At 46.4% G+C, this 15027-nt stretch overlaps 1 protein-coding gene across 1 annotated transcript; it reads left to right on the forward strand.

Annotated features, from left to right (window-relative positions):
- The first annotated feature begins 2611 nt into the window (after nucleotides 1–2611).
- CUNH8orf76 (chromosome unknown C8orf76 homolog) lies at nucleotides 2612–10597 on the forward strand. The gene is made up of 6 exons (XM_062627071.1): nucleotides 2612–2875; nucleotides 2961–3059; nucleotides 5434–5577; nucleotides 6335–6837; nucleotides 9088–9220; nucleotides 10314–10597. Exons 1-6 carry the CDS (start codon nucleotides 2627–2629, stop codon nucleotides 10512–10514), a joined length of 1329 nt encoding a protein of 442 aa, XP_062483055.1. The 5' UTR covers nucleotides 2612–2626; the 3' UTR covers nucleotides 10515–10597.
- Nucleotides 10598–15027: the final 4430 nt, after the last annotated feature.

Genomic DNA, 15027 nt, shown 5'->3' on the forward strand with positions numbered 1-15027 from the left:
AACCTTTGTGGTGTGCGTTCTCCTGGCACAAGAGTGTTCTGGCTGTGGCGAGGACCCATGGAGGCTATCACAGTATGAATAATAACATCAGTAACTAAAGAAGCACCAGGGGAGAATTCTTCTGAATTAATTTTGCCTCAGAGTGGAGTGGGAAGCCGGGAGAGGAGGGGATGATGGGATCTAGACAAGCTGTGTCTGCCATGCTGCATTTTCTTTCCCTGGCCAAAAGGCCTAGGCAATAGGGCAGTGTGACAGATTCCTGCCTATCGCTAGAGTTATCTTCACTGCCCAGGCTTTCCCTGGGCTCACCCTGACTACAAGATGCAGCCTGTTCCTGCTCACTGAGGTTGAAGCTGGGTCACAGCACCTCAGCACTGTGTGAACAGCTGCAATAGGTTTGCTGATGTGCAGGAACCTGCTTGGTGACCACAATGTGCTGGAGCCCATTTGCTTTATTGGTCTGATGTTCATGTGCCAAGCCCGTGGTTTACGCTGCTGGTGGAGTAAGACCTTGGCTGCCTTTAGGAAGAGATTCATCACGGCTGCTTTTTATCCCCAAAGCTGCCTACACAGAGCAGCTGCAGCAGCGCAGGCTCTCGTAGGTAGGGCTTGTGCATTCCGAGCCCCCTCAAAGCTGCCTCTTCCAGAGATGTTTTCTCCTGCATGAAGCCAAGGCTAACGGCACCATGGCAAATCATGCTGTGCAAACTCAGGCAAACGGCTTTGCTTAAGTACAGTGGGAATCTGTATTCTGGCAGCTACACTGATGACTCGTGTCTTAGGGGAGAAACTGAGCAAATCTCCAGTGCTGACAAGGCACAGGAATTTCCTAAGTTGCATTTTTTTATTTCTGTAACTAATACATGAGGAGCCTTGTAAATGTTTGAGGAGAGGCAGGGGAAGGGGAGAGCCAGGCAAAGAGGAAGGAAGAAGAGAGGCAACATTAACGCCTGTGATTTAGGACTGAAACCATGCAGTCAGCTGCTAGGCCCCCTGTGTGGTGCTCCACAATCACTGCTCTCCTATCAGTGGTTTACCAAAGGCATTCTCTGCATTGCAACACAGAGCCTTTGCAGACCACTCGGGATCCTCTGAGGCAACCATGGCTGAAACCCTCAGCCGTGAAGGGCTCTGCAATCCAAGCTGGCAGCCAAGCGGCTGCTCTGGGATTTGCCCCTGGGTGTGCCTTGCTCTTTGTGTTTTACTCTGAGCTGGGGCCACATTTTGCTTTGATTACTCATGTTAATTTTTTCTTCTTTTTGGTTTGTTCTTTATCATCGTGCTGGATTTTTCTGTTTTGCTCATTAGAGTGGTGCCTGCAGCATGAGCAGCAGTCCTGGAGGAGGGGGAAAGGAACCTGTGTGTTCAGTGTATGTGAGCAGAAGTGCAGATGCTGTAACTGTGACGCTCTTCCAAACCTCTGCAGGCTGAGCCCTGTGTGCTCTGCCTGTCCTGCAACAGCTCATCACTGGTCTGTTGGCAGCAGGAAGCCACACAGGTTTGGTGTGCACATACAAGCAGCTCTGTTCTCACCTACCCTGACACTTAGAAGGACTGAAGCGTGTCAAGCACACTCTCCATTCTCTGCAGATTCACTTGTTAAGTGCTTTCCTGTGTTCAGGCGGGCTTGTTTGCCCATCAGCAAGTTTAAAAGCAAAACAAACCTCAATTTCCTTTCATTTTTCTGATCAAATCTACCTGCCAAAATTGAGTTTCGACCCAGGGATTTAGGCCGGCTGATGCTGCATCCAGTCACAGCTGTGCTGGTGTGGAAGGACATTCTAAACATTAGCCACTTAGAATAATAAAACCCCCAAACCTAGAACCTGTATTTTACATGTCTACTAGAAAGAAACCTTACCCAAACAAGCAGTGCTTTGGCCTCAAAAGCTGTTCTCTTATAGGCAGGTTCATAAGTTCATTGCACAGGTTAAGGAAGTACAAGGATGACCTTTCAGCTTAGCTTCTCCAAATCTCCATAGTGACTAGATGGGACAAAAAGAACCTTATTGGATGGACAGACTGGCAAGGTGGAGAGAGGCAACAGCAGTGCAGGTAGAAGAACACAGCAGTCTGTGCACCACAGGACATAGATCTGGGCTGGCTTCATCTGGGTGCTGCTAATGAGCTCATTGCATGTGATGTGCAATGTGCCAGAGAATCCTCACGTCTTGAAGAAGCCCTGTGATCAGCCTTCACTTCATCATGTCCCCATTTACCATATCACAGTGCTTTGGGGAGGGCCGGGATTTCACAAGCTTCCTCTTCTGCTCTGAGGCAGAACTGAAATCAAATGGAAGCATTACCAAAACGCATTCCCACCCACAGTGCCACCAGGCTAAGATACCACAGAATAACTCTACAATTACGCAATTAATTTATCAAAGCATGGGACACTTCGGTTCAGCTGTTTGTTACGAGATCTTCCATCACAGCAACTTGGGACTGAACACACCAGGTCCACGGAGGTGCTATAGCCCCACTGCGCACCCAGTTCCTAAATCCAATGGGGGTGAAGGCCAGAAGGGGAGCCACAAGCTGCGCGGGGCTGACCCCTGGCTCCAGTCATACCCAAGGACGCTTCCTCCTCTCCCAGCCTGTGGGGCGAGCAAGAGCCCACGGCCTCATGGCGACGGGCGGGACTACAGCTCCCGGCGGGCCCCGCGCTCTGCCTAAGATGGCCGCTGCGGCCGCTCTAGCCCCGACTCGTTGCTCCTGTGGCGGCTCGGCGCCACCCTCGGCGGACTCCCCGGCCGGCGGCATGGAGCCGGTGCTGGGCTGGCAGTTCGAGGACTCCCTCTTCACCCCGAGCCGCGAGCGGGGCCCGGGCGGCGGGACCCGGGCGCCCTACGGCGCGAAGCACTGCGAGCCCCGCGTGAGGAGCTGGGGGCTCGGGGGCAGCGTGAGGGAGCGGGCTGGGCACGGCCGGGGCCCCGCTCACGGTTGTGCTGTGCCCGCAGTGGTTCCAGCGGGAGGCGGGCGCGGACGGGGAAGACGCCGATGCGCTGACGGGCATCAAGTTCCGGGCGGACTGGGCCTACCGGCGGCGGGACTTTGAGGTACTTCAGGGCTGGGGCTGCGGTGTTCGGAAGCTGAGCGGATGCGGCAGTCACTGGTGAGCTGGGTCAGTGTGTGTGTGGTGTGGAGCCCGCCTGCCAGCCATGCCCAGGAGTCAGCGTAAACCGGCCACAGATGTGGCCCCCAGAGCCGAGCCACATCAGGCTTGCACATCGGAGCGGTTCAGAGGTGAGCAGGGCCGGTGTCTGTGGCCATGGAGATTATGGTCAGCCAGTTGGTTACACATGTGGTCTCTGCTCCTGGGAATAACGCCGTGTCCCACGGAGGCCGCCAGGTCACTGGCTGCCTTTCTCTGCCCACCCCATGAGGGGAAAGCAGAACGTAATTGTCAGGCTCCCGACACTGGTTTATGCGCTCCGACATTAATTGTCCCACCTCTCTGCTGCCTCCCGTGCTCTGGATGGCTGGTTGTGCCTTGGGGGTGCGTTTATGTTTACCATTTCTGCGCCTCCCTGCTAGATCCTGTCCTCACTGCCTGCTTCCTGCGCTGCACTCCAGGTCATCCACGCCGTCCTGACTACAGTTCCTGTTGAAACCAGCTGCTTCTGCCCTTGTTTCAACTGTAAGAGCTTCTAGTTCCAGGCTGTGGCTTGCATTACAGGCATTTCAAAGGACTCAGGCCGACTTCTTGCTCCGCTCCTTTCACCTTTCCCACTGGATTTGTGGATGTTTGTGTAGCTCAGTTGGCACCAACTTCTGCGTTTTAGTGTTATTCCAGCACTACTGCTGCCTTGTCTATACCCAGCAGATGCTTTTCAGGCTCAGCAGAGAGGGCCTGGAGGGATTCATGAAAGTGTGCTGAGAAGGAAGATGCCTCAGGCTGTGGTCGGGCATGGTTGCTGCCCTTGGGAAGAGCAGATTGCTCCTTGCTGTGTGCAGTGGTGCCCTCTTAGGGGACAATGACACCCCCGCAGAGCTGGTAGTGGAACAGACTCTTGCTTCCTAATCCTTTTCCGTCACAGTGATCCATGTAAAAGATGCAGTCTTTGGTCGTGTTGCTAACCTGGATCACTGTGACAGAACCAGAACTAGTCTGCACATAAAGTTATGGATTTGAGAGCACCCACCTTGGCAAGAGGGCTGGGGATAAGTCAGTGGGGGTAGTAATCTCACTCGCTGTGAATGCTTTTTTACATCAGCCAAGGCCAGTCGATAGGAAATGCCAAGGACAGCATTGATCGAAGCTGTGTCCAGTTTTAGAATATAGATGACTGTAGAATCATAGAGTCATGGGATCATTTAGGTTGGAAACAACCTTTAAGGTCATAAAGTCTAACCATAAACCTAACACTGTCACCACTAAACTATGTACTTAAGGACTACATCTACATCATGTTTAAATACCTCTGGGGATGGTGACTCCTTGGGATTCATAATGCCTGATCCTTGCCAGGTTATATCCCGTTGTCACATAGGAAGGTGAACGTGGGTGTCCTACAGCCCTCCTCTGATCTGCTTTCACCAGTGGCTGCTGCACTCACTGCACAGGGGGGGTTGTCCCTCTTTTATGTGGGAAGGAATGAGCTTAACACCAGGGAAGAAAAGTATTCCATCCATTTTGCTAGGAAGTATTTGGGGTATGTTGCTTGGAAGCTTTTGCTGTTAGAACCAATCAGGTTTGCGAGGAACAATTAAATATTCATTTTGAGAGATGGGAGAATGAGCACTGCTCTTTAGTCTTGTGGTCTGAGCACTTACATGATGCAGGAGGAACAGAGACTCCAGTCTTGGCTTCACTGAATACTTAATTTAATGTATTTAAATGTTAATTGGAGTCCTGGTGAGTGCCCTGAGCATTAAGCTACAGAAGTTCATTCTTGTCTTCTTCGTTAGCCCAATTAATATTTAATTATTGCATGCAAATTAGAACCACCCTGTACGAACAATGGAGTTTCACCTTCCTCGTGGTGATCGCTGACTTGCTGATTACTTATGTGATGTGAGTACTTGCAGGTTCAAACCCTCCCCTTGAGAGGTCCCCCGAACTTCAGCTGAGTGCTCTGATCATTAAGTGGATAGCTAGGGGAAGGATGCCGTGTGTCACATATTGGCTGGGTTGGTAGATGATCTGTTCTGTATCAGACCTGATGGGGAAAGATGGGCAAATGTGTGGTGAATCCAACACAAGTGAGGATTGAGGTTGCTTATCCCTGTCTAGACTTGGCTGTGTAGTACCAGGGCCCTTGTGTGTTGCTGGCATAGATGGTAGCTGAGACCAGGGAAATGAAAATGTGGACTTTAGCTCCTGAATTTCCTTTCACAGTGGATTCATAACCAAAACGTACTGTCAGACTTGCTTTTAAATGAAAATCCCTCACTTGTTGGTTTGGCTTTTCTTTCTGTTGACCCTCCTAGAAAGCCCTGTGTGAATATTCCAAGTGCTTACTGCTCTTACCTCCCAGTAACACTGCCATGAGACGGGACGTCCAGGAAGGCCAGGCTCGCTGTTTGTCTCACTTAGGAAGGCACAAGGAGGCTCTGGATATTGCAGAAGAAATGGTAAATAATGCAAACTGTCTCTTAGGCTTTGAACATGAAAATATTGCTGGTAGTTCTTTCATATGGACCATTTTCTGGGAAAATAATCTTCATGTGCATAATCCTTCGTGATGTTCAGTGCTCAGAGTATGTGGTAAACACAGGGTAACTGTCACTGCAGATATAATCACTCTTTAGAAATCAGAACACCCTGTACCACAATGAGCTCCCTGTGCAGGGAGGCTGGTAGTCCTGGAAGGGACTAAACATCATGCTCTGCCAGGCAGAATTAATGTAATGTAACAGGAATTATAAGAAAGGGGATAAATGGGTGCTTAAATCTTTCCACTATAAAAGTGACGGTTCAAAACTCCCTTTTATTTCCATGTACTCGCTGCCAAGCCTCCACGAAGAGGAGTATCTAACCAAAAACAAAAACGTCCAGAGGCTCTGAAGTCTGCTAGAATTTGCTGCTGCTGTTTATTTTATATAAAAGGTGTTTATACTACAAAGAAGGGCAGCTGTATAAAACTCTGAAGGCAAATACACAAGTGACAGCATTGGGCCTTCAGATGGGCACAAGACAGTCAGAGGGGATGCTGTCAGTTTGATTGTGCATGATCTCTATCATGTATCATTGAAATTAAGAGCACAATTTTGTACAATTTAAAAATTACCTTTAGTGGTATTTGTGTGTCATTCTTGAGGGAGACATTTCCTTAGGCTCTGAAGGATGATTCTGTTCTGCTGGTTTTAATCTATTGGCTTTTGTTTCTAGCAAAAAGGCGCTACTAACACAGATCACTTGACGGCAGTTCTCAACCTGCAGCTTGCCATTTACCAGGGCCTGGAGAACGTAGACAAAAAGATCACGTGTCTGCAGCAACTCATCTGCTTACATCCTTTCAACCCTCAATACTGGAAGTTACTTGCTGAAGCTTATATGAGCCTTTTACAGTTAGTCGTTCCAGGAACAAATCTAAATCAGTCTGAAGATGTTGGTGTAAGGGATAGTAGTTTCAAAACATCAGCTGGAACAGAGATTAATTTGCAGCCTTGCAGATCAGATGGCCAGAAAGAAGGTCCTTGGTGCAGCCTGGCTACAGAAACAAAGAGGGAGAATGCAGTGACTTGTAATGGCAGCCGAGCTGCTGAATTCCCCAACCCTTTGGAAGAGCTGGAAAGGATGAACCAAGGGAAATGTGCAGCCTCCGAGTCCTGGGGACAGAACATGCCAGAGAAAGTTGCGATAAAGGCATGTGCCTCGTTTATTAGAGCAAGGTAACTAAACGCATTCTTGGAATAATGTTACCTTCTCCCAGTTGGGAACAATTTAAAACATATTTTTCACAACTGTAGTATTTTCAGTTTACATTTTCAGGTTAAATGTTTGTTCCAGCATTGGTGATGCTGACTTGGAAACACTCTGCTATTGCTTCAGCAGAATCAACTAGCATGGTAGCTGTGAACAGCTGCAGTCTTAAGTGGAAAGGGTAAACCAGTGTCATGCACTGTTGAGAAGTAAAGTGGGTTTTGATGAACTTCCTCTATGAATCTTTTCAGGCAATTCTATACAAAAAGGCCTGTTCTTCAACAGCTGCTCCTGTTAGAGCGTGCCTGTTTCCCGGGTTGGTGTTAAAGATACAGCAGCAGAAGAGACCCAGAGGGGTGGCTGGCCAGTCCTCTTCATGCAAGTGCCACCTGCCTTACTTGCTTGAAGCCTCATGGTTGAGTAAAACCGTATTTTATTATAATACCCCAATCTGCATAATGGATGAGGTTGAGAAATGAACTATGTGACAGCTGATTGACAGGGCTGCATTAAAATGCTCTTTCTTTTTCTTCCCTCTCTTCCTAAATCTCTGGCACACAGCAGAAATCCCTAAAACAGAATCTTTCAAAGAGATAATTAGGAACTGGCTTTGTTAAATTAGTTTTGGATTTTCTTTTCCCCTCTTGCCTCTCAGTAATGTATTAGTCACCAAACGTATTTAAAGCTATTTTGTGAACTTCCACAAATGCTTACAGAGAACACTTTATAACTGCCCTGATAGGGCAAGGTTTAAGGAACGTAAAAAGAGAGACAATAGCTTTTAACTGTACTCAGACTAAGAGTGACTTTAATTGCTACTTGGGAGGAGTTAATAGATTTAGTACTGATATTGAACATTAAAGCTACATTCGTATTAAAATCGTGTGTTGCTTGTTTTAGTGTGAATGGTTCAGCATTGAGACAGTCATAAACGGTGGCTTTTCCTTGCTTGACTACAGTTTCACAAAGGGTTGTTATGGCTCATATTTGCAGATACACTTGTCCAGGGAAAGCTCCTCCCCTACCCAGGGCTTATGCATTCAGTAGGCTGTCTAATATTTTCAGCTCTGTTGGATTTTGAGATGTGGACATTGTTTAAATGCGTGTGCAGGGTAAATTGCAGCTGGAGAAGGGATGCTAGGATTGCATTTTGTAGGCAAGAAGGTTCTGTGTTAAAGCATCAGGAATAATTGACTCTTCTAGTTTAGCCAGCCGAAAAAGGGAGAAGTGGTTTTCTTCAGTTTTCATTGAGATTTCATCCTTTTGTACCTTATAGTGATGCAAATTTTGAAACAAAACCCCTTCACAAAATAAAATACTTTCATTTTTACTTCGAATTTCACAGTCCAAACTGTACTGGATTTACAAATGATTTGTTGGCTCAGACCAACACATTTTGATGTTTATAATGCACAGATGAAAACTTTCATCTAAGGTCTTAAATCTTGTCTTTTTAAAAACACACACCTTGATCGTAACACCTGCTTCATTTAACTTCATCGAATGTGATAAGAAAATTTGTTGTTGTCCTTTATGCATAAAGCTTGAATTAAATATAGTTTCAGTAACGGTACTGTGCAGTCCCAGTGGTCCTTTGGTTTTACAGTCCTAGTGTGAGAACTCTGGAAGCTGCCACAGCTCTCTCAGTTGGTGATGGGGTCCCCCTGTGACAAGAAGCCACGTTGTGAGCACAGTGTCAAACCTTCACCAACCATGGTGGTGACTTCTGGGGCACTGCCCTGAATATAAAACTGTGGTTAAAGGTTTTAGAAGATCCTTCAGGGTTGGCCTGTGTGTTTGATATTTGTCTAACCCCCCCCCCATTTGCAGCTTTCCAGGCTGCAAAGACCATCACTGCCCTAGGCAAAAACACACTGCTGGCTTTATTAGGCCTGAATAAGGATGTGGGGCTCCTGGTGTGCTGCAGTTGATGCAAGCAGATCCGAGCTTCACTTTTGAAATGTGTGGTGAATACATGGGGAGAAAAATGTTTGTGCAGAGCAACCAGAGATACTCAGCATGTTGCTTCTTATTACTTGTGTCATAGCAGGGATATTCCATACCCATGGTCATTGATAGGGAAGTATGAATTTCTTTGCAGTTTTTGCAGTCAGCAAAATTCCAGAAGAGCTGCTTTAAAGTGTGATATTTTGGTTGGGTTTAGGTTCACTGACTTTTCTGCCAGTTGTGCTTTTTTTTAACTGCCTTTTGCATTTCAGGCTTTTACTCCAGCTTGCCCAGTCACAACAGTCATCCTTTGCACTAGAGAGGAACATTAAAGGTCAAAAAGAGATTGATGGCAGAGTGGCACAACTTGGTTTCAGTGAAAATTCCTTGCTGTTGATGATCAAGGTAAGGGGCTGTTTCCTTGTGTGTGAGTTCTCAGCTATCCTTAGGCTGGTTGAGGTACTTGAGCCAGTAGTTTAGGCACAAGATCCTATGACACTCTCCTGAGCTAATGAATGAAGCCAGGAAGCAAATTCAGTTAGCTGGTGGGTTGCCCTGGTAGTGTGTTATCTGGAACTGGCTTGTGTCATGCAGGTGTGTCCCTGTTCCGCTGAGATCTTCCTTTTGGGAATGTTCAGGGTTTTAAGTTTCTCATTGGACTTTTTATTAGAGATACATCATCACTGTGTGTTACCTGGGATGCAGATTTTATCTTGTGAATTTTAGATGCCACAAAGTGAATGACAAGTATGAAATGGAAGTGGAGATTACTTTGTTGGTCACACCAGCATTAAACATTTCCAGAAAAAGCCAGAGACATCCTTTTACATGTTTTCTGTGTTCTGCTTGCTGTACTGTGTTCTAGTTTGAAAGAAATACAGAGGAGGAGAGTTAACATTGAGTGACTTTATTCATAGGGATTAAAAATTTTTAGTGCCATTTATAGAGTTTCTGACTTTCATCTAAAGGAACAAGAAGAGGCCGTGGAGGTTCTAACTTTGCTGTGAGTACTACAGCGTTGAGTGAGTGGAAGCCAAGCTACTGCCGGGTCGGTAGGCAGTCTTGTGGGCTTTCATCCATGAGAGGGCAGCAGCAGGCAGACTATCAGGTTTTGGAAAGGTTGAGGAAAGAAACTTCTCTTGCTTCACTTGGCCCGACACCCCCAGGAGTAGATCAGGGTGTGGGTGCTGTTGGAAGGTGAGCGCACAGTTGGTGTTGAGATTCCCACTCCTACTCAGAGAGTAAAAATCCCGCTGTAGGAGCGTAGCCAGAGGCTGGGAGGGTTGTGCAGGTCTGGAGCTTGGGTTCTCTGCTCTCCCTGTGTAATGCAGAATGCAACAGACAGATAGACGGCTTGATTGTGGCTTGGAAACTTCTGGATGGTGTGTGGTTCATGTGTCAAGGGCATGTTTGTGAAGATTTATTATTCAGGTAATATTTGCTGTTTTCCCTCCATTTATTTTCTTGTTTCCCATCTTCTTTCTTACTCTGTTTGCAGGTTATGGGACGGGATCTTACACCAGAAAAAGAGGAGTTTCAGGGCGAGGTGAAATGCATAGGCCCTTCATTGCTGTCATCACTGGTAACTGCATCAGCCACTGAATTTGAAATCAATTGGTTCGGTAGCCTCCAAGATGACTTATGTCACTTTGGCAGACAATTCTGTTCAGATACACATCTCCCACCTTTGGTAACTTAATGGTTTTGTTGTATTTATTCTCATCTCTCCAAATGATGATGGAGTGATACATGCAATAAAGTTCATACTACATTTTTTAAGAATTCTTGTTGTATGTCTTGTAAGAACATATATATAAATCTCTTCATCCAGACTCTTCTTAATGTCTCATTTTCTTTGTTCACTGTTTCTATTCAAATTAATAAGGAATCCAGTATAAAACTGAGCCTCCAGTTCAGCTTTCAGAGGTAGCTTTCCACCATAAACCTCACCATGTTGTGCTCGACATGCCTGTGACTTTGAGGCCTGCAGTGCTGGTGGAGGGGAAGGCTTCCTTCATGATGCCCAGTTTGAAAGGTTCTTGGTATCACATCCAATGTTGTTGCATTTAAAGCCATGAAAACAGCCAGTTTCTTAATGATGTTTTTAGTCTTGATGAATTGACATTACAGGGATTTCCTGCTCAGAGGTGGATAGCTAGAAATATGAAATATATTTGTGCTGGGAAATTGTCAATTCCATCTTGTTCAGGAAAAAAAACCTCAAAGTGGTAAATCACTTGGAACTGGAAGGAGATTTTCTTTCTTCAAAGTTAATTGGTTTTTGAAGGTCTAAAACCAGCTACAGTCGTGTCGTCAGTGTGCTGAGACAAGGGAAGAGGAAACTGTCAGGGTTGTTCATATGTACTGAAGAGGGTTTAATCAGATCATATCCTTTATAAAACCCTGAGAGGAAGAAGATCTTCACTGTGAAAACTGGCAGTGTCATTTCTGTACCATACAGCTCCTTATGTAATGCTTTCAGTTGACAGTGACACCACTTCGCTTGACTTTCCAAGGCAGTGATGCTTCGGGCTCCTACAAAAAAGTCAGAGATTATCCTGTAGTTTCTTGTGCTTGAAATAATTGACATTTGAGGCAAACAAGATGTGTCTTCCCTCATCTTCTCATAAACTGAGACTTCAGTTCTTCATAGCTTTTTGTAAATGTGTTTTTTTTAAGGGATATCGTTTAAACCCAGGAATCTCTCAGACATCATTTACCGTGACTTTTCTTGATGCTTTCTTTCTGAAGTACTAAAGAGTGCTGAAACTCTGCGTAGCTCACAATTGAGTGGTAATTCACCATATGTGAACATGCTCTGTATCTACTACTTTTAGGTGAATTTTAGAGCTTTAAGATACTGGTTGGGGACCCAGTTCCTAACTCTCGCTATGGTGCAGCCCTCTGAGAAGTTGACTGTGAAACCTCTTGGAAAAGTGGAATATCGCCTTCAGCCATGTCCAATTATCTTTGATAGTTTGGTGACTTAATGCAATTAAACCACATCCTGGTCAGCCTGTTACGAAAGGTGATGACTTTGCAGTACACTTGGGTAAGCATTAACACACTCAGAGCATATTACAGAATATTTGGTTTAGTCATGCTTGCGCTTTGCTAGGTGGAAATTCTTGTGTGTGTGCGTGGAGCGCTGTATTTGTATGGCAGTGAAGCCCGCCTGAGGGGCTGGGGATGCTTTTAAGACTTAACTTGTGTTGTAAGTTTTCAGCAGAGACTGTCCATAATGTGCTGTAAATTAATGATGATGTTGGAGTCAACAGTAGACAGTCTTGCAGCAAAGACACAGCAAAAGCTTAGTGTCGGATGTGTCAGCAAAAAAACGGAGCAGGGACTTCTCCTTTTCTTAATCTGAAGGTTGTAAGTGGCCACATAAGATGGCTCTAATTTGTTTTACCACAGCTCTCAAGTAGGTTCAGTTGTTAGGACACCAGAACACAGCTTTTGTGGAGCCAGGTCTGTATAGATACTTAACGGGAGCTCACCACGAGTTTGCTTCACTGTTTAGGAGGTGGAAATAGCGTTGAAGCTATTACAGCAGCAAATTAAATACTTGCCAAATGCTGTCAGTTTGTGACCGAGGTGTCCAAAGTACACAGAGGTCTGGAGTCTCTTTGGTGTGCGTGCAGTGTTTGACTTGAGGTGGCGTCTCAGGCTGGGAAGACAACTGGCTCTGGAGTGGAAGGCGAGCGGCAGCTCTTACCAACAGGCAGTATTTTCTCAAACATAACAATAAAGCAAAAATGTTGGGTTAAACTACTGCAAAGCAAACAACATGAACGTTGTTCTGAACGTGTGACATAGTTACTGTCCCAGATAACCAGTGCTTACTGCACTGGAGCTATGAAATACTCCTTTGTTCCACTTGTGCCTGGCTATCTCTCATCTCAGCTACTTCAATTCCTCCTTTTTTGGCCTGCTCCTTGCTTCTTTGGCATGCCACTTCCAGCGCCAGTTTTCTGTTTCTGATCATATCTTACAAGGGGGTTTGTGTTTCTGTCTTGCATTTTGAATGCCTCATCGTTACTTCTGTGTTCTGCATAATTCTACATCTGCCAATAGATTTCTTCATGTTTCAGCTCTTATGAGCCCAAATGATCTATGATTGCATGGTTATTGGTATTTGTACACAAACCAGTGCTCCATGCTGAGTTAAATAGGAAATTAGAGTATTGCAGATTGCAAGTGAGAATCCATTGACAGTTACTGAGGTTTGATTTTGTTGGTTTAACACTTGCTCATGTTACAGATGCTTTGGGAACAACCCTCTGATGCTGGTTGTGATGCTTCTGAGATGGTTTCTGTGTACAAATACAATCTCATAGTGTGTCTTGCTTTTGAGTCTTTGAATGCTGCTGGCTTTGAGGTGAGCGAACACGATAGTGCTTTAACTAGTGACATTAATGCAGTTTTCTCCATCACAGAATCACAGGCTGGTTTGGGTTGGAAGGGACCTTAAAGCTCATCCAGTTCCAACCCCCTGCCACAGGCAGGGACAGCTTTCACTAGACCAGGGTACTCCAAGCCCCATCCAGCCTGGCCTTGAGCACTGCCAGGGATGGGGCAGCCACAGCTTCTCTGGGCACCCTGTGCCAGCGCCTCAGCACCATCACAGTAAAGAGTTTCTTCCTAACATCTAATCTTAATCTCTGCTCTTTCAGTTTAAAGCCATTCCCTCTTGTCCTATCACTGTGTGGTGAATTGACCATGGCTGGCTGCCAGGTGCCCACTCAGGTGCTCTATCAATCCCCTTTCTCAACATGACAGGGAATGTAAAAGTAAGATGAAAAAATACAAGGACTTGTGGGTTGAGATGAAGTCAGTTAATACAGAAAAAGCAAAGGCTGTGTGCGGAAACAAAGGCAAACAAAAATCTTCAATCCATACTTCCTAGCAGCAGGCAATGTCATTGTAAAAGTGAGTATGTCGGTAGTCCTCAGTTTGCTTATAAGGAATCAAGACTTAGAGCACAGGGTCCTGCTCGTACCCCCAGCCAAGAGCCACCTTTATGGCTGGCCATAACAAGGGGTTGAGCTAGTGCCACTTTGCCTTCTTTACAGTACCTGCACATGCAATGGAAGAAAACAAAAATGTGAGCAAATCTGAGACAGGACCTGGGGCTCTGCAGAGCCCCCTTCCCAACTGCAGCTATGGTGCTGGGGTGCTGAGGATGGTAATCTGGCTTCTGCACAGGCCCCTGCAAAGCCTGGGTAAGGCCTCAGGGCACTCTGGAGGGGAATTAGCATCTTTTGTAGGTTGTGTCCCCAGTGCTGGATGCAGTGCTCTAAGTGGGCTCTCACAAGAGCGGAGTAGAGGGGCAGGATCACCTCCTTCGACCTGCTGGTCACGCTCCTTTTGATGCAGCCCAGGATATGGTTGGTTTCTGGGCTGAGTGCTCACTGCTGGGTCATACTGAGCTTCTCATCAATCAATGACCCAAAGTCCTTCTCCACAGGGTTACTCCCAATCCCTTCATGCCCCAGCCTGTACTGATACTGGGGATTGCTCCACCCAGGTGCAGGACCTCGTGTTTGGCCTTGTTGAGCTTCACTGTGCTCACTTGGGCCTCCAGCCTGTCCAGGTCCCTTGGACACCGTCCCTTCCCTCCAGTGACTCAACGGCACCACTCAGGGTGGTGTCACCACGAACTTGCTGAGGGTGCGTTGTGCGGCAGCGGTGTTTGTTTGAGCCCTTCCCACTCAGCAGAGGGATGCAGTATGTCAGCATCATCAGCATGTATCAGTGCAGGGCACTGACCCTCCTGCCAGTTTGTTCCTGTAACCACAGGTTCCCTCATCACCGGGCATTTGGGCTTGCGGGGCCTGCTAGGGGTTTTGGTAGAACTTGCTGAAATTGTAAACTCACTGGTTTCCACCCAAAGTGAAACTCCATTCATGTGATGTTCAAGTTCAGCCATCATCCGAACTAGCACAAGCTGTATCCCTGATTCAAGGCTGAAGTCAGCTCTTCTTCGTTCACCATGTGGCTTGTTAGCTTGTCCCTTACCTACTTTTTATTAGCTGTGTTCTGCAATGTGCCTTGTAGGCAAATGACCTTCCCCCACAGAGATGATGACAGAGTCATAGAATCATAGCACAGTTAGGGTTGGAAAGGACCTTAAGATCATCAAGTTCCAACCCCCCTGCCATGGGCATGAACACCTCACACTAAACCATGTCACCCAAGGCTCTGTCCAA

This window comes from Pezoporus occidentalis, unplaced genomic scaffold (genome assembly GCF_034315485.1).
Source record: "Pezoporus occidentalis ecotype Australia unplaced genomic scaffold, CSIRO_AGI_Poc_V1 ctg3, whole genome shotgun sequence".
Taxonomy (NCBI): Eukaryota; Metazoa; Chordata; class Aves; order Psittaciformes; family Psittacidae; genus Pezoporus; species Pezoporus occidentalis.